The sequence below is a fragment of the Giraffa tippelskirchi genome, chromosome 6 (assembly GCF_054371585.1).
Source record: "Giraffa tippelskirchi isolate mGirTip1 chromosome 6, T2T-mGirTip1v1.2.pri, whole genome shotgun sequence".
Taxonomy (NCBI): domain Eukaryota; kingdom Metazoa; phylum Chordata; class Mammalia; order Artiodactyla; family Giraffidae; genus Giraffa; species Giraffa tippelskirchi.
Genome location: NC_137280.1, coordinates 101,676,923 through 101,701,039, shown reverse-complemented (window position 1 = coordinate 101,701,039; position 24,117 = coordinate 101,676,923). Strand labels below are relative to the sequence as shown.

At 38.0% G+C, this 24,117-nt stretch overlaps 1 protein-coding gene across 2 annotated transcripts in view; it reads right to left on the bottom strand.

The window, feature by feature from the left end:
* Positions 1–24,117, bottom strand: part of FBN2 (fibrillin 2) — a 219,170-nt gene that overhangs the window by 11,639 nt on the left and 183,414 nt on the right. For both annotated transcript variants that reach the window (XM_081501841.1, XM_081501840.1), the window contains exons 43-61: positions 23,127–23,252; positions 22,823–22,948; positions 21,987–22,112; positions 19,798–19,914; positions 17,944–18,072; positions 17,392–17,511; positions 14,539–14,664; positions 13,734–13,886; positions 12,759–12,824; positions 12,330–12,455; positions 11,629–11,748; positions 10,512–10,634; positions 9,934–10,065; positions 7,554–7,679; positions 5,805–6,011; positions 4,761–4,886; positions 3,004–3,126; positions 2,245–2,361; positions 1,501–1,629 (exon numbers count right to left, since the gene is read on the bottom strand). In XM_081501841.1, the coding sequence (XP_081357967.1) occupies positions 1,501–1,629; positions 2,245–2,361; positions 3,004–3,126; positions 4,761–4,886; positions 5,805–6,011; positions 7,554–7,679; positions 9,934–10,065; positions 10,512–10,634; positions 11,629–11,748; positions 12,330–12,455; positions 12,759–12,824; positions 13,734–13,886; positions 14,539–14,664; positions 17,392–17,511; positions 17,944–18,072; positions 19,798–19,914; positions 21,987–22,112; positions 22,823–22,948; positions 23,127–23,252 (2,418 nt within the window). The remainder of the gene's footprint in view (positions 1–1,500; positions 1,630–2,244; positions 2,362–3,003; positions 3,127–4,760; positions 4,887–5,804; positions 6,012–7,553; positions 7,680–9,933; positions 10,066–10,511; positions 10,635–11,628; positions 11,749–12,329; positions 12,456–12,758; positions 12,825–13,733; positions 13,887–14,538; positions 14,665–17,391; positions 17,512–17,943; positions 18,073–19,797; positions 19,915–21,986; positions 22,113–22,822; positions 22,949–23,126; positions 23,253–24,117) is intronic.

Here is a 24,117-nt window from a genome sequence, read left to right as displayed (position 1 = left end):
ATCTGGTTCCATCACTTCATGGGAAATAGATGGGGAAACAGTGGAAACAGTGGCTGACTTTATTTTTGGGGGCTCCAAAATCGCTGCTGATGGTGACTGCAGCCATGAAATTAAAGACGCTTACTCCTTGGAAGGAAAGTTATGACCAACCTAGATAGCATATTTAAAAGCAGAGACATCACTTTGCCAACAAAGGTCTGTCTAGTCAAGGCTATGGTTTTTCCAGTAGTCATGTATGGATTTGAGAGTTGGACTGTGAAGAAAGCTGAGTGCTGAAGAATTGATGCTTTTGAACTGTGGTGTTGGAGAAGACTCTTGAGAGTCCCTTGGACTTCAAGGAGATCCAAACAGTCCATCCTAAAGGAGATCAGTCCTGGGTGTTCATTGGAAGGACTGATGTTGAAGCTGAAGCTCCAATACTTTGGCTACCTCATGCGAAGAGTTGACTCACTGGAAAAGACCCTAATGCTGGGAAGGATTGGGGGCAGGAGGAGAAGGGGACGACAGAGAATGAGATGGCTGGATGGCATCACCGACTCGATGGACATGGGTTTGGGTAAACTCCGGGAGTTAGTGATGGAGAGGGAGGCCTGGCGTGCTGCAATTCATGGGGTTGCAAAGAGTCGGACACGACTGAGCGACTAAACTGACTGAAAAGCCCTGTAGTTCTCAGAGTATATTAAAACCTCTAAATATATTTCTAGAGTTCAAAATCATGTATTTCTAAGAATAATTAATTCAAGAGTGACTAAAATCAATAAAGATGTATATTGTACTAGTATATAAAAATATAAAGGGGAAGTACATGCTCTCAGAACCTCTGGCATGAGTATTTTGTAAAAGCTACCAATTGTAGTATATTTATCTCATACGCTAGAACTTGCAATGAAAATACTGAAGAACAATATTTTATTGGCCACAGGCAAATTCTTATTTTATTCCCACTTAAATTTTCCCTTGGATTTAACAGGAAATATCTATTGTGATGAAGACTTTATAGGAAATGCCCTTTATAGAAAAGACAGTGAATTGGGAATCTCAGACAAATAAAACTGCCATCAGTTTTCCCCAGCGCTTTCTGTTCATCTGGCCAGTTCTCTATAACTCGTTCTTTGTCTTATACTTAACATTTATACATTTTACATTCAAGTATCATGGAACAGACATCCGATTTTTTTCTGGTTTACTCATATACTACTGCAACTAAATTAGGTACAGAATTTCTTTTCAGTTCTATTCTTTTTTTAGATCAGTAACTAGGTAAACAGTTATTTCAGAAGCCCATGTGTACTTGCAGAATTTTTGCTTCATCACATTAAGGTTTTCCTCTGTCCCCAAAATGATACATGAAAATTTATAAACAAAAAAAATCAACTTCTGGATTTTACTTTGTTAATCTTTGTTGTTTGAGATGATCTCAATTTCTCATTGAGTGGCTTAGAAATTAAAAGAAAACAGTTTGCTGTATTAGAATAAGAATATTTAAATAAGTAAACTCACCTTCACAGTTCAGTCCAGTAGCATCAAGAGAGAACCCTCTTTGGCATTCACAGCTGAAACTTCCAGGGGTGTTTTGACAGATTCCCTTTGCTCCACAAAGTGAAGGCTGGGACCCACATTCATTGTTGTCTAGCACAGGACAAAAGGGAAAGAGTGTCAGGCTTTCCAATTATTATAGGATTCAAATTTTACTACATGAAGTAAAAGGTAAAGTATGAAAGCCTAAGTTTCGTGATGTGAACACAGAGTTTACAGAAAAGTATGCCACTATTCATGGTCATATTAGAGACAAAAATGGTCAGAAAGAAGTGTATTTCAAGAGATTGGAAATCAGAGCATATTTTGGATCAGTTGAGGACATGGTTTCCGATAGCACAGACTGAAAGTTAAGGTTAAGACCTGTGTGTCTTCTGACATAACAAAAATCCCAGCATGTTCATTAGCATGTTCTAAATTATAGTGAGCCTTTTACTCCTGTTTTATCTGAACACACATTATATTTAGAATGCAATATAAAGGCAGTGCTTGGATTACACCTACTGTGCCTGTGCTTGGACTACACAGGATACTATGCTCGGATAATTGTTCTTGTGAAAAAATAAATTATCAACAACATTTTTAAACCACTAATTACAAGGGACTGATTTTAACGTAAGTACTGGGCCATTATTCTACCATTTTTAACTACAGTTTTAGGCTTCTACTAGGAGTGTGCAGAACTTCCCTTTTGTAGTTTTGTCTTACCAATACAAGCAGTGTGATGCTGTGTGAAACCAGGTGGACATTTACAGGTAAAACCTCCCAGAGTGTTGACACACAGGAACTGGCAATTGTGCTGTTTGGTTTGACATTCATCAAGATCTGCAATGAAAGAGAAGCCAATGAAAATCAGAGCAGGGTTATCCGGCTATGCTTCCCTTCTCATGAAGCCACGGAGAGGTGTGTATGTTCTTTCAGGAGTATTTTGTCTAGATTTTTGTTGGAAGCTTTATAGATTTCCATATGCATAAGGCAAGGAGTTTCTTTTCACATACTTAAGCAGCGTAAATACTATGAGCTACTAAGACAGGTTGGCTAAGGTGATATAAAACAAATTTTTTTTTAAATAAAAGGCTGAAAGGATGAATTATAGTGATGTTCATGAACTGTTTTCAAAGCTAATATTCAAAGAATATAATACTTGCATTTAATGCACAGCTGAGTTACTTAATCTTATTAAGTGAAAGTGAAAATTGCTCAGTTGTGTCTGATGCTTTGCGACCCCATGGACTATACAGTCCATGGAATTCTCCAGGTCAGAACACTGGAGTGGGTAGCCTTTCCCTTCGAGGGATTTTCCTGTCCCAGGGATCAAACCCGGGTCTTCTGTATTGCAGGCAGATTCTTTACCAGCTGAGGCACAAGAGAAGCCCCAGTAAAAGTGAGGCACATGGAATGATCCCCGATAAGCTGATTTTGAATCTGAAAAAAAGGAAAGGGTCACATATACAGACTCTTCATCACCTTTGCAGGTCTTCCCGTCCTCCTGCAGGACATAGCCCCGCGGACACGAGCACTGGTAACTCCCCTCCGTGTTCTTGCAGATGAAGTTGCAGGGTTTTGGGGACTGCGAACATTCGTCGAGATCTGAGTAAAAGTGATGTGAGGATTAAATTACTGGTTAGAAGGAACAATCAGTCTCTTTCCTCCCTCCATATTCTCACTCATTGTTTTCCTCTTCAACTTAAAATGGAAAATAGCCAGAGAGAAACAAGGCACAGAACAATTTTCTCTAAAGTAACTTACTGGTTTAACTTTGTCAGGCGATTCTTGGGCAAATATTAAAATATCCAGACAACTGGGTTCAAAAAACACACTAGATTTTTTAGATTGGTGTACTTCAGTTTACAGTTTGAGAATCATAAACCTGAAGGTTAGAGTTTCTTCTCTTTGACGTGTGGATGTGGTGGATGTTCTCAAAGTCTCTGAGCTAACACCTCCCCAGGAATTGTTTGGCATCACAGATTGTGCTGGAGATCTTCCACTTCCCCTTCCAGCTGCAGTCCTCACCTTGGTCCACCCTGTTCTTGGGCCCGGGAGGCTGAACTGCACACACACACCATTAGCAGGCCCTCCTGCCCTCTGTCTTCAGTCTGGTCCTTAGTTTCTCGATTCCCTTCTCGCAAAATGGGCTGAGGCTGATGGAGTCATGGGGTCAGAGGTCACGGATGCTCTAAAGGCAGGCCTCTGGGAACAACTTTCTCCGTCTTCTAGGTTTCAGTAATCCTTCCCTCTTATCTTTGGCCCAGAGGTGGAATAGCCCCAGAGCTCAGCACTATTCCTAGTATTTCCTGCACACTCTGCTTACACCTTTATACACTATCCTTTTGTTAAAAAAACAAGTCTCCTTAAACTGTCCTCATTTCAATATGCCACCTTTTTTCTGCTAGGACTCTGACAGCAAACAATCTCCACTTCCCCCATAAAAGACATTGATTGATGCCCAAAGAATGTTAAAAGCTCATGACTGATAGCCTAGTTTCTATTACTATCTTGCCCAAACAAGTGAGTTGAATGCTTACTAAGATTTAGATTGATTCTTCTTAACCTTTTCATGCCAGATGTGCTTGTTATTAAAACAAGTTGATATTAAGCTGATGAACTATGAAGGAGAAAAGATTTTTTTTTCTTTAATGAAAACTAAATGTTTTGGAAAGACTCAATAAAGGCAAGCTACCACCCCCTCCCCTCCATGGATGAGACAGTAGGATAAATTAGAAAAAGAGATTGTAAAAATGTAGAAGGTTTTCTGTATTGAGACTGCTTTGCAACTGGAAATTTTAGATGATGTTTAATGGTATATTTTATGCAAAAATAACTGCAACGAGAAACAAGCAAAAAGCAGTCTCTCCATCTGCAAAAACATACTTTCACAATCAAAAGTCCTGGTCTTTCATTAAAAAAAATGACAAAACAAACATGCCTCTATACATTTTAAACTAAATGTAAAATGTTGAAAGTATATTTTTTTTATAATTTTAATGTTTCCCTAACTTTACAGACTTTTTGATAAATCTAATAGTTCTGTGTCTCACATTACTAGATAAGGCCTTGGACGACTCCTATGATATTAAGGACTGCACTGATGAAAGGAATAGCATCACTTTTGCAAAATGTACAATCCCAACACCATAATAAAGATATTCTACTGACAGTAAAGGGCTTGTAGAAAACAGCAATTAACAACCACTCAGATGCAGAGATGCCTCATCTTTCCTTACCTACACACGAGGTTCCGCTGATGTCTGTGGTGTAGCCAACCTTACAGAAACACCGGAAGGAGCCCATGGTATTGATGCACTGACCATTGGTGCAGAGATTTGGCATAACTTTACATTCATCAATATCTGTGCACCAAAAATCCCAAGGCAAAAACAGAGATGCAAGAATAAAACTGGTTAGAAACGAAAAGAAATTAAGGAATTGACAGATAACTAAAAACCAACGTTCATAACTGTGCTGGTGTAACTGTTCATCATTCAATAGAGTGACAACATAGAAGGAAGAGATAAAGAAAGAATCTGATGATAGGAAGAGACAAACATAAGGAAGGCTATGTTGAAAGCCCTGCTGGAGTCTATTCGTTCTGCAAACTAAGCATGAATTTTTGGGGGGACTCTAGCAATAGAAAGCTACCCTTCTGAAGTTCCACTAATTTGGAATTTGTGATAGTATTCCATGGATTGGCTTTAAATTCAGTTGCATTAGACCATAAGAAAGGGTTTCATTAGCAATGTAATCAAGCGTAAGATCTGGAATCTGTATAGTAATAGAGGAAAATGTTATTTTTAGGACATTAGCATATTGGTTGTACCCAAAACCCTGGAAACTATTAATCATTTGTGAGACTTGCTGGTTTGTAAATACGCTGCAAACAGAATGAGTTCCTGTGCACAAACAAATAAGCAACTTTTACTTAAATGAAGCATGCATAGCTTGTGGGTTGCAGATGGTCTCTGGGGTCAGACAGATATATTCCATTCCTTGTTCCATTCCAACCTTTAAAAAGGCTGTGATCTTGGGAACATTTATTTATCGTTACTTAAGCTTTGTGCTTCAGTTTCTATCTGCTAAAATAAGAATAATAAGAGATTCTACCTTTTAGATTTGATACGAAGATTATGCCTCTTAAAGCTGCTGCAGCATTAGTGAAAAGCATATACAACCACACACATATATTTTAGCTATTATCCTATTTCCTTCAAATTAATGTGAATTAACATGCACTGTGTTGATAACATGCGTGGATTTCCTCAACTCCTTACCTCTTCCGTCAGTGGTGTAGCCTGGGCCATGAGGACATATCTTTTTGTACTGGGCAGTTCCAGGGAGTGGGCAGAGCTCACACTGATGACCCCAGCCTCGCCCCCCGTCGCAGCAGCATTCTGACTTTGTGACAAGGTTACGGCTGCTGGATGCCATCTGACACATGGTCTGCAACACCTCTGCAAAGCAGAGGCCCTGTCGATTGTCTGAAATGACAATGTAGTTAAAAAGCACCAGTGTCAAGGGACTGACATTTTGTTATCTGGGTCTTCACATTAAAAAGGACAGTCAATGTTTTCCTTCATAACAATACTTTAAAAAAATATATCAATTTATTTTGGTGGTGCTGGGTCTTAGTTGTAGCATATGGAATCTTTAGCTGCCATGTGTGGACTCTCAGTTGTGGTGTGTGGGATCTAGTTCCCCAGCCAGGGATTGAATCTGGGCCCCCTGCAATTGGGAGGGAGGAGTCTTAGCCACTGGACCACCAGGGAAGTCCCATAGCAATACCTTTTTAAAGTTAAATATTCTTTTATGTGAAGAGTCACACTGCTTAAGACAATGATTAGAAAGTTCTGTTGGAGGTCCATTTCACAGTGCTCTTTCACAACAGTTTATTAAATTGAATAACTGATACTAAAGAAACAGAGGTGAGTTTTTTCTTCTTTTCCTCAGCAGCTAAGTGACAGTAAACTACCATTCCTATAGAATCCTACTGAAAGGAAAAATCAAAGAAAAATACTTCCCTTTAAATAAGCAAATGAGAACAGGATTTGTTTTTGAAAAGCAAATTCTGGACAATGTTATCATCTTGGTACATATTCAATCTAATCTCCTGTATTTTAGACATCTAAAAGACTGTTTAAACACTGGATTAAGTAGTCTTTTTAATTATTGTAAATAAAGGGATTTTACTGATATAAGTTGGCAAAGAGATCTTTAATGGGGTTTTAAGAACCATGCTAATGAACTGTTAGTAATACGGACAGAAAAGTACACTTTCTATGTAGGTCATCTTTTCTATTTCCAAAAAGACTGGTGGTTAACGAAGATCTAGATTGAACATAATAATAAACAAAATATGTTTTCATGACTAATAATTTCCTAGGATTTGAAGCAGATGACATCATTCTGAGAACAATCTGGTAGTTGAAATGTGCTGTTTTTGCATCAAAGCCCATGATGAGTGCTATTTCTCTGTTTGCCTTAAATTTGACTACTTCATACTTTTACACCTGCTCATAATTAACTAAACGGCTTATGATATATGCATTTTATCATTAAAATGCTTGAAGCTTATATTTTCCACAAGAAAATATTTTGTAAAACATGTTTCTGTATCATAAAATAAAAATCAACTCTCACTGCATTTCTGAAATGTGGCATTTTCTTTAATATCATTAATACAGCAAAACTTACCTCACATAGCAAATATTTTCTTTTGGAATTAAATCATTCCCTGATGTAAGTTTTACTAGAGTCACATTTTCCATAGAGCTTAATTAATCTTAATTTTGGAAAGACTACTTAAAATGGTTATTTACATTAAGCATGGATGTATGTACTACACACACGTGTACAAATACATCATTTTGATAGATGTCTATCTTCAGGAAGAGGTACATGGATTACTCAGATTGGGGGATCTATTTAGCAGACAAGGATATATATGTAGAGCTCTTCTGTGATTACATCACAAAACACATGCTTTATTCACCAAGTAAAACATACTCTGTTTATCAACTTACCAAGGCATTCAGTGCCAGAAGAGCTGGACTGAAAGCCTTCATTACACTCACATCTATAGCTCCCAATAGTGTTAACGCAACGCCCGTTTTCACAGATTCCTGGTTTGGTCCTGCATTCATTTTCATCTTTAGAAAAACAAATAATATGAGTCATGAATACACTGTAAAGTTTATAATTTACAAACGTATCTTCTAATGGTTTATATCATGCTTAAAACTTCTTCATCAAAATACTAATGTGATAGAATACGAATTTATTATATTTAAATTTATAGTATTATATTAAAAATATAACATTACATTTAAATTTATCATATTTAAATTTACCCCATCCTTCCAAGATGGGTTCTAGGTTAACAAAGTGTTTCCCCCCACCCTCTGCCGCTTTTCTTTCTTTCTCTCTTCCTCTTTTAGGGGAAGAGGTGATGCTTGATGGAAAATTGGAAAAGTGGCTCCAAAAAGGATTACCGACCAGGGGAAAGAACTTTGGGAAAGAAGATACCAATTCATGTGACATGAGAGAGAGGCTGAGGGCAGAGGGGTGGCAGGTGTTAGGGAGAGGTGGAGAGCAGGGTGAAGGGCATTCAAGGCCAGGGATAAAGGACAAGCTCCTTCATTGACCTGAGTAAAAATCACAGGAGCCCTGCATGGTGTTAGGGAAGCTAGAGGAAGCAGGAATTTAGATAGTACTGCTCTTTTGGTTTCTGACAAATAAATATATCAGAACAAAACTGTTACATTAAAATTCCTACATCTTTACTTATTGTGTTTATTTGACATTTTGTAAATTTTGTTTGAGGTATGTTTCAAATCAATGTTGTCAGAGGCATGGGAGCTCATGACAAATCCCTTTGATGAATTTCTCCTTTCATCTTTATGCTTTTTAACCTTTAATTTATTAATATTTATTTTGCATGCACTTGCTTTTTATCAACATTTGCCTTGGATATCTTGTTCCACCCCTTTATCTTCCATCTATCTCACATTTTGATTTGGTACATTTCTTGTAAAAAGTACCAAGCTGTACTTTTAAAAGAATATTTTAAAGTACATTTGCCTTTTAACCAGAAATTTAAACTATTTCTATCTATGGTGATTACTGATATGTTTGGAGTCTTGTCATTTTATACTGTTTAATATTTACCAGGCTACTTGTCCACTTCTCTCAGTATTTCTTAGATCAGTCTAATTTTTTCTCTGTCTTACTGTCATCCCCAACTCATGTCTAGAAGTTGTAATCTTCTATTCTTCCAGTGGTAGCCATGAGACAACTTCAACACACACTGTTAATGAACATTTTTCTATTAACATCAAGAAGTATCTGTTTCAATAGCTTCTGGCCATAGCAAGTACCCTTGGTATGAGTTGACTCCTTTCTCCTCTCTCCCTGTGCTACCTGCCATGCTGACACGGTCTAGAAATTTTGATTTCTTATATTTCTTTTATGGAACACCGGCATTTATTTAAACCACATAATGAGGGTTACTGGTTTCTTGGCTTATCATTGCTTCCTCTTGAATTAACTTTAAAAAATATATTGGAGGATACAGTTTGGATATAAGATATAGAGGGTATGTGGGTGATAAGCATTTTACAACACATTTCTGACAATGTGATATTTTTGTTTTATCACTAGATTGAATATAAAGTTTTAGTTCAAAATTATTTTCCCTTAGAATGCCTTGAAAATATTGCCGCTCCATTGTTTTCTTTTACCCACTGTTAACTGTCACTTGTAGGAAATCTGGTTTTGCTCCCTGGGAAGCTTTAAGAATTCTCACTTTGCTCCTAGTGTTCTGACACTATGTTTTTTCTTGTTAAAGGTATTTTTTTCTTTTAGGAAACTTTCTGCATAAATTTTAAAGTATATACAAAAGTGTTAAACTAGTTATGGATTTAAAAAATTGTATAGTGTTTCTTGTTTCTAGAATATGAGGGTTTAAGTCTGCCATCTTGATCTAATCCTATCCTAACGCTGTTATCTTTATTTTGATTAGTGTTTCAGCTGTCTGCTTTGAATTCAAAGTGCATAATGGAAACATATCTAAAAAGATCTAATTGCTACAAATCTTACACTTATTTTCTTTCTTTATTTTCTAAAAACTTTTCCTGACAATGTAGACAAATGTTGGAAAATTTCTCTTGAGTGTAAGATTTTCCAAGTTGCTACAGAAACCAATTAATGATAAAAAAGATCAATAATATTTTACCTTCTGCATATTATATAAGGAACTTATCAGATTCTTGTAGTTTTTTATCTCTTTGGGTATTCGCACAGAAAACAATACACCATATTTTCCACTGTGATAACTAAAATTTATATGTTTCTGACTGGGGGTAGGAGTGTTAAGCAAGCAGCCATCATCCTGTACAGCCTTACCTACACAGCCTTCTCCGTCAGGCCTGCGGGTCATCCCTGGCGGGCAGATGCACATGAAGGTGCCAATCAGATTCTTGCACATCATGCCCCTAGATTCACAGTCATGCAGCCCTTCAGCACATTCATCCAGGTCTAGAAAATATTTTCAATAGGAAAAACAGAAAAATAAGACAAATTCATGAACAGGCTATTGTTGAGTATTTTGAAGTCATACTTTTGGTCTTCTAGCTCTTAAAATGTAATCTTCTTATGTGACAGAGAAAGGAGGAGCCCAGTCTCAACTGCTGGCTATATTCTAGAGTCATAAAAAGGTCAGCACTGGTCCTCAAGATAAGAAGTTAAGGAAAGGGCTATCTTTGCTTTAGTAAGAGCTTAAGAATGTGACATCTTTATTTTTGACTTGAGTGGACAGACTATCAAGTATCTTGTTATCTAGATATGGAAATCTACCACCAATGCTGTAAAGAATACATTTCTGCACAGCTCTACAAGAAGACAGCTGAGAGCTACAAAATCATTAAAATATAGTTCCAGCATCACAAATAATGAGCTGACTCCTCCCTGGTCTGGGGCCTTACCTTTGCACATCTTCTGGTCTTCCCTGAGGGCATAGCCAATTGGGCACGTGCATTCATAGGACCCGAAGGTGTTCATGCAGCGGAAAGCACACAGCAGTGGGTTCTGGGCACACTCATTGATATCTGATCAAGGAAACAGGCAGGCATGCGCTCAGCCTGGAGTTCTAATTACTCGCTTAAATAAACACTGATGTATTTATTTGCTAGTCACACAGAAAGCAATAGGATAACAGAACTTCCACTTCCGGTAAGGAGAACTGGGCACCTAACTCATCCTCCAACAAATAACAACTATAAACTCTGAAATAAATACAAAAGCAACACCTGAAGTGGTTTCTAGCGGTGAGTTAAAACTCAGTAAACACCTGGCAAAGTAGAGGTGCTCAGTTTTTTTTTTTTCCCTGTGGATCGCATCATTCCTGGCACAGTAGCATCTGGCAGCTAAATCTCCAGTAGGAACTCTCTGAGCTTCTGTCCCGAGAAGTAGGGGAGGGAGCCTTGGGGCAACCAAGGCTGCTGAAAAGTGTGGAGGAATCCCAGAAATGAGAGGGCCAGAGGGGGAGAAATACCTTTTTCATATTTTTGCATAAACTCAGCCCGAGTTGCTGACTTAACTGTGCCATGTGTGGGCCAAAATCAAAGAAGCTAGCCATTAAGGTTTAAAGAGAAGAATTTAAATGTGAACCACTGTCTTCCACAGGTCTGATAGTCCACTTTATGTAAATTAACTGCCTGCTAAGACAAAGGCATTAAGATTCTCTGAAATAATGTAACTGATTCCAGAAGATATCAGTCACAATACCCCAGCACATAATCCAACACATTAACCAACACACATTAACCAACAGCACATTAACCAACAGACTGAGGAACCAGGAAAATGTGACCTATCTCAAGGGAAAAAATAAGCAATAGAGGCCAATTCTGAGAGGGTGAAGATGCTGAATTATCAGACAAGGGCTACAGAGTAGCTTTTGTAACTATGCTCATTGTGGAAAATATGTTTGTGATGAATATAATCATCAATAGAACATAAGAACAATACAAACAAAAGTTGAGGCATTAAAAACTCTTTCTATATCAAGAAGCAATAATACTAAAGAAAACTACCACTTGCCTTCACAATTCATCATGGGCCCTGGCTCAAAGCCCTCATTACAGTTGCATTCGAAACTCCCAATAACATTGGTGCAGGTCCCATTTCCACATGGGTTGCCAATTGAACACTCATCAGTATCTGAAAAAGAATAAGAAAGTGACACAAAATGTGGAGGTTTTAGTTTAATAAAAGTATGCCCAGGAATATCCACCTGGCCCTCACATGTGCCCCAGCTCTGTGCAGGGCACACATGACTCTCGCACCCCCCGCCCTTGGTCTTGGCTGGCCAGCCTTTATGCAGAGCAGAGAACCCCGAGGGGCAAGTGTGAAATGCTCTGAACCTTCAGACAGCTGTGCTTGCCCTAAAAAACAAATCACAAACCCACGGAGGGATGTGATCTTCTGCTACAAGAGCAGAAGTGGAAAGTCATAAAGTAAAATAGACCTCTTTCCCAGTTAGTGGTTTTGGCAGCTGTAAAGCTCTAGACACATCAGAGTTTGTATATCTGGTTGAAGGCAGAGATTGGGCAACTTGTTCCATCTTCAAATAAACCCATGTTGCTGGAAAATGTAGAATGGGAGAAGAAAAAGCAGTTATGGCTACTTATCTTGGCTTTGTAAATCCCACTGCCACCCAGAGTGCCTGAGAGACCTTTTGCTGAATATAAGAAAGAAAACAACCTTAAAAGTGTGAAATGTGGCACTAACTCAGCACTTACCCACACAGCGCACTCCAGTGTAATCAAGGTTGTAACCCATTGGACATTCACAGCGAAAAGACCCATCTGTGTTGATACACTGACCGTTTGAACAAATGCCTGGGCTCTCAAGACATTCATTAACATCTAAAATACAGAATCATCCATGAACTTTCTTATATAAAAAGATATGCCAAAACTGCATGTATCTATTCAAAATAGGCTTAAAAGTGTTAAAACATATGAGCTTTTCTTTTATCAGAGAAACATGTATTTCATATGCTGCAACACAGTCTTATGATATAGTGCATATGATATACAATAAATATCATATATGTGCATTAAATGCAATACAATATATGTTATACAGTAAAAACAGCATGATTATAAAGCAAATGTACAATATTGTATTTATGTAAGACTATAAAAATAAAATATATCAAACCACACCTTCACGGGTGTCATGAAGGCTAGGAACAGTTCCGTGGCCATAGGGACACAAATCCTGGAATGCCACTACAGAGAAAAAGACAAATTCCCAATTATCAAAGAGTCTCAACCATCAGAGAACTTAAGAACTAATTAATGATATACATAAAATTAGACTTATTTTTCCTTTACAAAGCTATTTTTAGTAAGAGTCTTTATTTTTGTAATTTACTTCAAAAGCAACACTGAGCATATTTAGAGAAGGTCACCTGAGCTTGGGGCGGCCACCTATGGGTACCTCTCAGGGTGTCTGATTCTGTCTGCTTGCTCATTTAATTCTGGGCAGCCAAAGAGCCTTATCCACTCCAGTATTGTTGCCTGGAGAATTCCATGGACAGAAGAGCCTGGTGGAATACAGTCTACAGAGTCTCAAAGAGTCGGACATGACTAAGCAACTAACAGAGCACTCTGCCCATTACACACAGAAGCCACCTCTGACCTAGAGACCAGGCCAGTTCCGAGCCTGCTGGGAACAATCATACTGTTCAGCTATGCTAATAAAACCTGTGAGGCTCATGGTCTCTTCTTGCAAATGGCTACTGTGCTGACTCAGCTTCCCAGAATTTGATATAAGATTCTGGGAGCCCCAGCCTGTGATACAATACCCATGTGGGACTCCTGAAGCAAGCTGGAATGTAATTTTCACCCCCTCCTTGGATCTACTGCCCTTCACCCTTCAAATTCATTTCTTTCAAAGCAAGTAATACTAACCTTGGGGGAAGCATTGAAATAATGGGGTAACACTCTGCATTTACACATGCTGAATATGAAAGCTGAAAGAAGTTCCTGACGCTATGGAGCTCACTGAACCATTAAGGTCTGTAAGTGAGGGGATGCTTTCATCTTCAAAACATTCATAAGTTACACGGTCCCACTGAGTTCTGCTAGACAGTCCAATGCTAGTACAAAGTGGCTTTTTTATGTCACTACTCTTACCTTCATCATCTTTGGGACACAGCTCACAGGGGTCCCCCCAGCCCTCTCCTGGCATCTTACTACAGCAGCATTTTGCCTTTGTGGTGTTGAAAGCTTTGGGTACAGAACACTTTCCATTTTCAAAGTTTGTGAAACAGAAGCTCTGGCGAGTATCTAATCAAGAAAGCAAACATCACAGACCTCCTTACTGGTCATTTAAAAAGATGGAATAATTTACACATAATTCTGTTACTGATAGAACATTTCTCATGGGTTGAACATGTGATGCAGATTATATTCACAGTTAAAAGGCCTGGAAATTCTTAATTGCTGATGTCATGTGCCAGTTTAAGTTGACCACTCTATAAAACTGCATTTAATTATGTATCTTAATAATGTGCTTCAGAAATTTGAGAAATTATGCTCAATATTAAAATGATTTCCATGTCTTCTTTACTTACTGTTACATTACAGCCTAAAAAAATCAACCTAGGTAGCTTTCAGTAAGTTACGTCATATCAGAAGCAACTCATCACCAACATACAGAAAAATCTATGCCAACAACAAAATGAAAATGATGAAATAAGACAACCATTTTTCTTTTAGTATGGAATTTTTTTAAAAAATGTAGAAACGGTGAATAATTCAAAGCACCTTAAAAATTGTCCAGTGCATATACACTCGGGACCTTACATTTTAAACTTACAGATGATGCATCTGCCAGAGACATATATTTTTAGTGATAAGCACTACATCATGGCTTCCTGCCTAGCTAGCTTTGAAGTTTGAGGGCAGATGATGACAGAGAAGTCATTTCAAAACTTACCGAAGCACCTCCGTCCATTATCAGACAATACAAACCCAGGGGGACAGATGCACTGGAAGCCCCCAGGAGTATTGGTGCAGGAACCAAAAAGACAGATGTTGGGATCTTCATCACACTCATTTATATCTGCAGATCAGCAAGATAATTTACTGATTTAATCAAATCAATACACTGCTCAATATCTGAAAATAATTTGTCCACGTTGTAACAGTTCACTAACCATTGGATATTCGATGTGAAACAATATATTACATTGTTTATATGATTAACTTATCTTTAAAATAAACTGTTATTGCTTCAAAAGTCAAAGGTTATATCCAGTGTCAGTGATCCATATGACCCAGACTTCTAAGTCAGTCTCCAGTTCTCTGGACTTGACTCCTAGAGGTGTCTGTATGTCCACCTGCAGGCCTGAGAGGACCACTTCCATGTCTCAGAGGCATCGCATCCTCAGCACTGGTCCTCTTCTCTGATGCCCCTCGCCCTCAGCAATCCACACTGGGGAGCTGGAGTCACATTCTTTCCTCTCCTTAACTGTTCAACTTTCACAATCAAGCAATATGTGGCCTCCTCATTACATTCAAACTCAGCATCATTTGCCACCTGGATTATCATGTCTCCCAACTGGACTGCTGCACTTCCTTCTCCCCCCTCCATACCGCCACCAGGGTTTGCTTTCTAAACTATGTACCTATTTGAGAATCTGTGCTTACAGAACTAGGGAGCTTCGACATTGGGATGAGAATTTTATCATTTCCACCTCATCCCAGAATGATTCCTTGAAACAGACAAAGATTCCTTACCAGTGACATCTGGCCCCTTTACACTGGAAATGGTTATTTAATAGGTGATTTTTAACTAAGTGAATAAACACTACATGATTCCAGGCACATTAGAACATAAGTCCCACGAGGACACTATGTGTCTGCCTAGATCACTGCTGTCCCTCAGCATGGTCTAGCTCAGGATCTGGCACATACTACATTCTCACTTTATACCGGCAGAATTTTAGTGAGTGAGTCATATCACTTCCTTTCTAAAAGAACCTGCACCGCTCTGTGTCACCTGCAGGACTAAGAGCCATCTTCTGAGCTGGCCACCGATGCCCCTTACGTTTGTTCTGCCTCTGTTTTCAAGCTGCCTCTCTGCTCCATTTCCCTTTTTGAGTAGTAATTTATCAAATTCAGGGACACCTCAAATGTCACCAATCCTTATGCTAGGCTTCCTGACCTGCTATCTTTTCACCACCACCATCATTATTCACAGCCTCCTACTGTGACCCACACCCTGAACAGACCCCAGGGCAGTGTCTGTCACATTGGATTGTAAGGGCAGTTTTACAACATGGAGTGATTTACAAAATCTGTCTTTTCTCTTAGGCAGTAAGTTACCTTACTTACTGGCAAAAGCTGCATTTTTGTATTTCCAGCATCTAAAAGATGCTGCATGTCCATAGTAATGTCCATGGAATGTAAGAATGGGTATGTGTGTGTGTGTGTGTGCGCGCGTGCATAGAGTTCGTGGTAGGAAGCATTTCATCTAGAAAAACTGGTAGAAGAGATTCTAGGCTGAAAGAAATAGTCTTGCAGTGAAGTAAGTTAATTGAAAACACATTTTTAAGACATGCGAAATAGTGGTGATGTTTATCAGTGGATAAAGAAAATAAAATATTTTCAAGGTTAAAAAACATCTAATTGAATCACAGATTGTTTTTTCACTAAGATAAAAGGTAGCCAAGTCTTTCTGATACAAAGAGGCACAAGTATTTTTATTTCTCTCCTAATGGCTCACACACTGCTATTATGCTTATTCCATAAAGAGATGGATCACAGAGATGATGAGATTAAGTATAAACAAAGAATATGAAAGAAAAGATCTTAAACTCTTCAAGAAAGTTTTTGTTAAGATGTTTCTAGTGTTGTTATTATTATTAAATATTAAAAACACTAGAAAATCTTACAAAGAACTATACAAATCAGACAAAAATGGGGAAAAGATATAAACACCTAATTAGAATGACTAAGGATACCCATTATTTGTAATTATATGATCTGAAAAATAATTAAATTTACTATATAAACTGTTTCCTTAGGTTCTGTCTATATAAGTCCCTTAAATGTGAATAGAAGAGCTATATAGAATTTAAGAAACTGAGTAATTCAAAGGCAAAAAACTCTCAGCAATCATTTCATGTTAGAAGAAACACACTAAGATGCTGGTACTTCTGAATTTCAACAAGACTGTTAAAAATAATTTGTACAAAAGTGAAACAAAGTAACTGTAAAAAGGTCAGTCTTCATCATGACCACCAGGCAATTCTGGGACTCACTTTTGATGTGGTTACAAGATTTCTTGTACACTGGGAGGGTTTCCACAGAGAAACATCTGTTACGACAAATGGATTAATATTTTCTGTTTTGACATGTGGCTTTCCCAAGGAAAAAAATGTCTCAACAGCATTGTCAAGATTTTCTGCTTCACATTTCTAGGACTCTAGACACCTTTAATAGCTGTTTTAAAATTGGTTGCCAAAGATTACAATTTTTGTAGACACTCTTTAAATTCAATAGAAAGTCTCTATTGACATTTGGAAAAAAGATTAGAGTGCACTGAAAATTCTTTGACTAGTATAAGATTTCTGTTAATGAAAAAATCCCACATCCTCAAATTCTTTATTCCCACCATTCCACCTTCAAATCATTTCTGATGCTTCAATAAAACAGATGTAGGCAGCTAGGTGTTTAACTCCCTGGGTCAGCATGCTTACAGTGGCCTAGATTTAACATATATCCACAGAGTCTGTACCAGGTCTCATTATACTAAACGGTTCATGGACTCAAATATCAGCCTTACCGATGCAGTTCTCGCTTTTTACTTCATACCCTGGGGGACAGATACATCTGAAAGACCCCTCCAAATTCTGACAGGTGCCAGGAGAACAAGAGCCGGGCAGGGCAACACATTCATTAGTATCTTTAAAGAGAAACAAGAAAAAAAATGACTTACAGATGACATCATTGTTGCCAAATGATAGTAACATGCATTCAACTCAAGCCCGCTGATCTGCCAGGTCACTATGGGTAAATCCGCCCTCAGAGATTTTTGACACGCTGAGTCTTACTCATTTGGCAAGAGGCTAATTTTCCTTTGTCTACTTTAATTGAGACACAGATAGCCTTGAGCTCTGTCCCAGTCAAAACACTGCATGCAATTCCAAATCTTTGGTTTATACCTTTTACCAAAATTTCCCATGAAACTTATCTTGGTCCATGTACTCAGATGACCAAATGAAATGCAAATGAGTCCCAAAGTTGGTGGTGCTGAGGGTGGGGGGAGTCACATCATTATTTTACAAAACAAAACCACACAGAGACTTTCTTTTACTGTTTCGTGGTAGATACTTACCTATACAGTTCTTGCCATCTGGAGTAAGTTCATAACCTTCATTACATAAACACTTGAAGGAGCCAACTTCATTAAAACACCGTCCATTTCTGCACACTTGACCAAAAAAGGAACTGCACTCATCTATGTCTGTGAGTAAATAAAGAGTTAGCTTTTCAGAGAGAGCTCTTACGTATATTTTGTATCACAAGTTGAAACTTAAAAACATATTTATTGGTAGACATTTACAAAAACTCCACATTACAATCCCTCATCAACAAAGAAAAATGCCTTGTATCATAAGGGTCAGGTGACTAATAATGTCACATGGACCTCTCCTGTTGGTCTAAGCTTTCCATTCTTTCCAACAAAACCATGGCTCTTATCCTGGATATAAGAGGACACATGGATTTAATTAGATTGTCCAGTTTGTAGAGAACTGTATCTGGAGGTAAGCTGACTGTATTCAAAGGACAAATAGCAAAGCATATAAAATATATAAAAATCAATTATATGAAAAACACTCTAGAATCGCTGACATGTTTTGCTTACAAAAAACAGAATCTGAAAAAAAAAATGTTCTTAACTGTTAGGTTTTCAGTTAAGCTTAGGGATGAGTAATTTTTTGTTTATTTACAGACTATACTTCAGTCAGAGCCATATCTGTATCTTTCCTTCTCCTCAGCTGTATAAAGGGTCTGAGAAACTATATACAACAAGGTGGTAGTTGAATAAAATGCTCGATCAGGTCTGAATTTTTCACAGTCGAAGAATTTTGAAAAACAAGGAAAATTAAGGAATATATACTGGAATAAATTAGGAGGTGGGTTTGACCTGTGATGGTTCCATAAAAGGGGGAAGCCTGAGTTACTTTCATATTAACTCATGGGATTATGTGAATTAGGAGATGTTGTGTTGGAAGCACCACCACTATACAGTCTGTGTGCTGTGCTTAGCCGCTCAGTCATGTTCTGACTCTTTGCGTCTCCATGGACTGTAGCCCACCAGGCTCCTCTGTCCATGGGCTCCTCTAGGCAAGAATACTGGAGTGTGTCACCATGCCCTCCTCCAGGGACTCTTTCCAACCCAGGGATCAAACCAAGGTCTTCTGCATTGCAGGTGGATTCTTTACCATCTGAGCCACCAGGGAAGCATATAGAGTCTGGCACATGGTAAATGAAACATCATTAATGCTTTTTGTCATATCTTTTACTAACTTCTCCACCAACTACAGGATCCTCTTCCTCCTCACTTTCAATTTTTATTTCAATCACTGTCTGTTAGAGGCAAAGACTAAAATTCTGTGCCATGCAGAGAAGACAGTTTTATTTTCCACTGAGAATTTACAGTCCTTCACAGAGATTAAATAGGCTTCTGAGGCTGGTTCAGAAACCCAGTCACCATGCTTTCTTCCTGTGGGAAAAGGCAGCCCTGGCTTCAAGAGCTGACTGAAAATAGTTTCAAGACACAATATGTTTCTAAGTTGGAGACTGTCAGTGTTTGAATATAAATCAAGGATGGAGTATATGAAATACTTGGAATAAACCTGAAACCATAAGGTCTACCTTTGATACCATCTAAGTGGTAAAAATAACCTCAAACCATAAATCAGTCCCAATAGTTTACTATCATCTGCATGGCTTTTACCCTTGAATCGATTTGACTGACAGAAGTACTAAACCCAGCAGACTGTCTCGTGATTACTGAAGGCAATACTGTGACTTCAGTTAACCAGAAGTTAGTCAATGATATTACATATCTTATGGCACGTGCTCGCAATTTGAATAATAAAAATTTATTCATTCTTTGCCTTTATTCTGTGTTTAGGATACTCTGTAGACATGAAAGAGAAGCAATAAAGGACTGAGTACTTACCCATGCAATCGTTATTATGAGTGAGTGCAAAGCCCGGGTAGCAGAGACAGTTATAGGATCCAACGGTGTTTTTACAAGTTCCATTTCCACATGGATGCCGCTCACACTCATCAACATCTACGAAGAAACACTGGCTCAAAGGAATTCAGTTTTTAACCAGAAAAATGTAGCCTATTACACTTTTAGAATTTTTTTTAAACTACTGGCTTACTTAGATTTTTCTCATTCAATACTAAGAACCCACATTTATTTAAGGAAAGTAAGTATGAGGTAGAGAAAACTCTAAAGTAGAAAATTATTAAGAAAAATTGGCACTTGATAACTTACAGGAACATATACTAATAAGCAAGTGAGATTAGTCTATATTTCCTTAGTGAGTTTTCTTTAATGAATAAGTTTGCTTGTCAATAATGAGGAAATAAATCTTTTGAAACACTGAAACAATGTGTTCTATTAAGCATTATAAATGCTTCCCCAGAAATTTTCATATCTTAATTTGATCAGCACAACAAAGGTAAACTTTAACTTCCTAAATTTCATCAATCAGTAGACTCTAAATTGAAGAAGTCTATTAGAGTTCAATGTTATTAGCCTTCAAAAACATGGAATTAATATTTAGAAAGGTCACAGTCATATAAAGGAGGAGACTCCCTAGACTATGAATTCCAGAGTGCTAAAACTCTTCCATTGTGGAAAAAAAAGGGGTATTATTGTTCCTTCAGAAAGAAGCTTTGTTTAAGAGAGATATTACCAAGGAGTCTAGCTGATTTTCATCATGGGTGAACTGTTAAAACTGAGGACAGATTTTCTCCATATGAATTTCTGAATCATAAAGATCACATATATATATTTTTTTTAGCAAATCATATCCTCTTTCTCAGAGAGAACAGCCAAGAGAAACATATAAGCAAGCCATCTCAGACAGTTCATGCAAATAGGGCCACATCCTCCATGTGTCCTTTGCACAAGCATTCCCTAGAGAATTTTTCCTGTGACCACGAAGATGTCTGCAGGGGATCTCTTAGGAGGCCCTGGAAGAATGGAGACATTCTCCAGGGGGTGCTCATGTACAGATATGCCATAAAGGAAACTAGTTCTGCTGTTCTGCTGTACTGAAGTCAGTACGATTCAAAAAGACAGTGTATCTTGAATATCAAAAGAGTAGATGCACAACTTCAGCTTGTTCTACACTGAGAACATGCTAATTATAAATAGTCCACTTTAAAATTTAATTTTCCTCCTGCAAGTGCAGAGTGCTTCAGTGGAGATGAGCCAGTGGCTGACATCAGTTTAAGGAGTTAAGCTGAGTTCCAAGGTGAGTTCCGAAGTTAAGCTGAGTTCCAAAAGCCCATATGCTTTTGAAATCTTATTAATCATCAGCTCAGCAAGTACTTATGAACACAATTATTGCTTAACTAACTATCACGTTAGCTACTGGGGCTTTTCAAAGTTTCACCATCTTTGCTTCTAAAAACTGTTTTTAAGAGGTGAAACAGCCAAGCGAGCAGATATATCTCATATGTTTAGTGATTTGGGGGAAAGAAGCACATGTACATATGTGTATGTGTTCATTTCAACACTGTCACCCTTACTTCTCCCTTGCATTCTAGCATTCCATTTTCTGAGTGGAACTGTGCCTGTGTGCTAAGTCGCTTGAGTCATGCCCGACTCTTTGTGACCCTATAGACTGTGGCCTGCCAGGCTCCTCTGTCCATCAGGATTCTCCAGGCAAGAACACTCGAGTTGGTTGCCATACCCTCCCTCCAGGGGATCTTCCTGACTCAGGGATCAAACCCACATCTCTTATATCTCCTGCATTGGGAGGTGGGTTCTTTACCACTAGCCCCACCTGGGAAGCCCCTTGAGTGGGAACAAAGAGGGGTAAATGGAGAGCTGGTATCACGGTGATTTCCATGTAACGCTGAGTGTCTGAAAGCTCAGGTTAATAAGCATGTGAAAGCCATCTGGGGAAGAAATCTGTGACCACTGAACCCAAGAACGTATTGTAGTGCGTCCTGCTTACAAATTTTACATTGACTAAAACCATAAACACTTTCACATAGCTCATTTTTTGTTACGACTGTTTCTGACAGAGACAGGGTAGTTACTTGTGGCAGGTGACTGAATTGTAATCTCTTCTGGAGTCTCAGCTCCATGACACCCCCTGGAAATAATGTTCCCCTTCTTACCCATGCACATCGTCTGGTCCTGAGAAGCCTTAAAGCCATTGTGGCAGATGCATTGGTAACTTCCTTGTAAATCCACACATAGGCCATGACTGCAAACATTAGGAATTTCTAAACATTCGTTGCGATCTAACACAAAAAAATAAAACACATGTTACACGTATCTGATCTTCATTAAGATTCCTTCATTTTTTTCCCACAGGCATTGTTTCTATAGCCTGCTTGTAATTACTACAGATAGGCTGAAAACGAACCATAACAAGAGCTGAATAAAAATAAGGCAAGGCTTTAAAGTATACAAGCCTCTTTTTAAAAAATTTTAAATCATGAGATCTTTTTACATGTTGATTGGTATATCTCAAGGACATTATTTTATTTTAGTTCCAATTCTAGGAAAAATCCATTGAGAGACTTCTTTTCCTAACAAAAGAATCTAAAAGGTATGGTGAAATAGATTCAATATGAATGAATAGATTTACTTGGAAAATCTCCTCAAAATTATATTTGAAAATATCTTTTTTTTGATAGGAGAGCATAGGCAGTGTTTTAGTGCAGGAAGTGAGTATACAGAATGTGGTGAAAGTAGTGGAAGTGTTGGTTACTCAGTTGTGTCCGATTCTTTGCAATTTCATGGACTATAGCCCGCCAGGCTTTTCTGTCCATGGAATTCTCCAGGCAAGAATACTGGAGTGGGTTGCCACTCCCTCCTCCAAGGGATCCTCCCTACCTAGAGATTGAACCCAGGTCTCCTGCATTGCAGGCGGATTCTTTACCATCTGAGCTACCACAGAGGCCTACAACGGTGCTCAGTATCAAAGAATGAGTCATTCTCTTCTTACCTACACAGGCTCCGTTGGGTGAAAGTTTGAAACCTGCGGCGCACTCACACCGGTAGCTGCCTGGACTGTTGATGCAGTCTGCATTTCGCTGGCACAGGTTATCGCCATTGCTGCACTCATCGATATCTGAAAGAGCAACAATTCCATTTTTACAACTTCATGATAGCATCAATATTACATTCACTTAATCAATTTGGTGATCAACTCCTAAATGCTGTAGTAGAAACAGTAAGTCAGAAAACTTCTAAAAACCAGTTATGTCGGCCAAACTTTCCTGGATAAGGTCACTCATTGCTCAGATTACCTTCGCAGACCAGCAGCAGGTCATTGTAGCTGAATCCCGTAGGGCATTCGCAGCGGAAACTGCCAATCTGGTTAATGCACACACCATTTGCACAAATGCCTGGAATCTCTTTACATTCATCAATGTCTGCAATTGAACAGATTTGATCAAATATATGGTTCTGCTTAATATATTTATCATACATTGAATAATGCTAAACACACATTCAGTCTCAAAAATCAATCCTAAAGTGGTATGAGTGATTTTGTGGTTTACGAAAGCATACAGACTACAAAATATCATTTCCTTTGAACAGTAATGAAAGAATGGAAGTAGCTGATCAAATATACCAAGTGATACTAGTGTCAACAGAGCAAATAAACTTCCTAGGGAATCAAGCTTCCTCTTAAGTTACATGTCAGGCTTACCTAATTGTTATTACTCATTTGATAAAACCAACTGTATTTTCCTAATTTTATATCTTTTGTTATCTGTGCATTGATAATGGACACTTAAAATTATATTATTCATTTAATCTTTGAGGAAGAAAAGTAGACTGTGCAACAGAAAGCACACTAAGAAGAAAGAAATTTATATAATTAATAATTGTGCAAATTGATAAGAAGATAGGGAGAAAAATACTGCAAAAATACATATAAAACTTAAACATATACTTATGAAAACAGACAATAAAGGTTAATAAAATAAAATGGATTACTTAGAATCATGTATTGATAATACAATATTCATGATGAGAAAAACTAAAGCTTTAGCTTGATATGTATGAAATCTTGAGGTAGTCACATACTTATTATATCATAACTCAATCACCAGGCTGGCAACCCACTCCAGGCTGATGGACTAATCCCACTATTAACACTTGGTTATCTGTAAACATGTTACTTCTTTCTTGTCTAACTATATCAGATTCAAATCCAGAGTATTATCTTTTATGATACTTTAAACTTAAAAAACACTGAACAAATTTTTACAAAATGCTACATATATATGT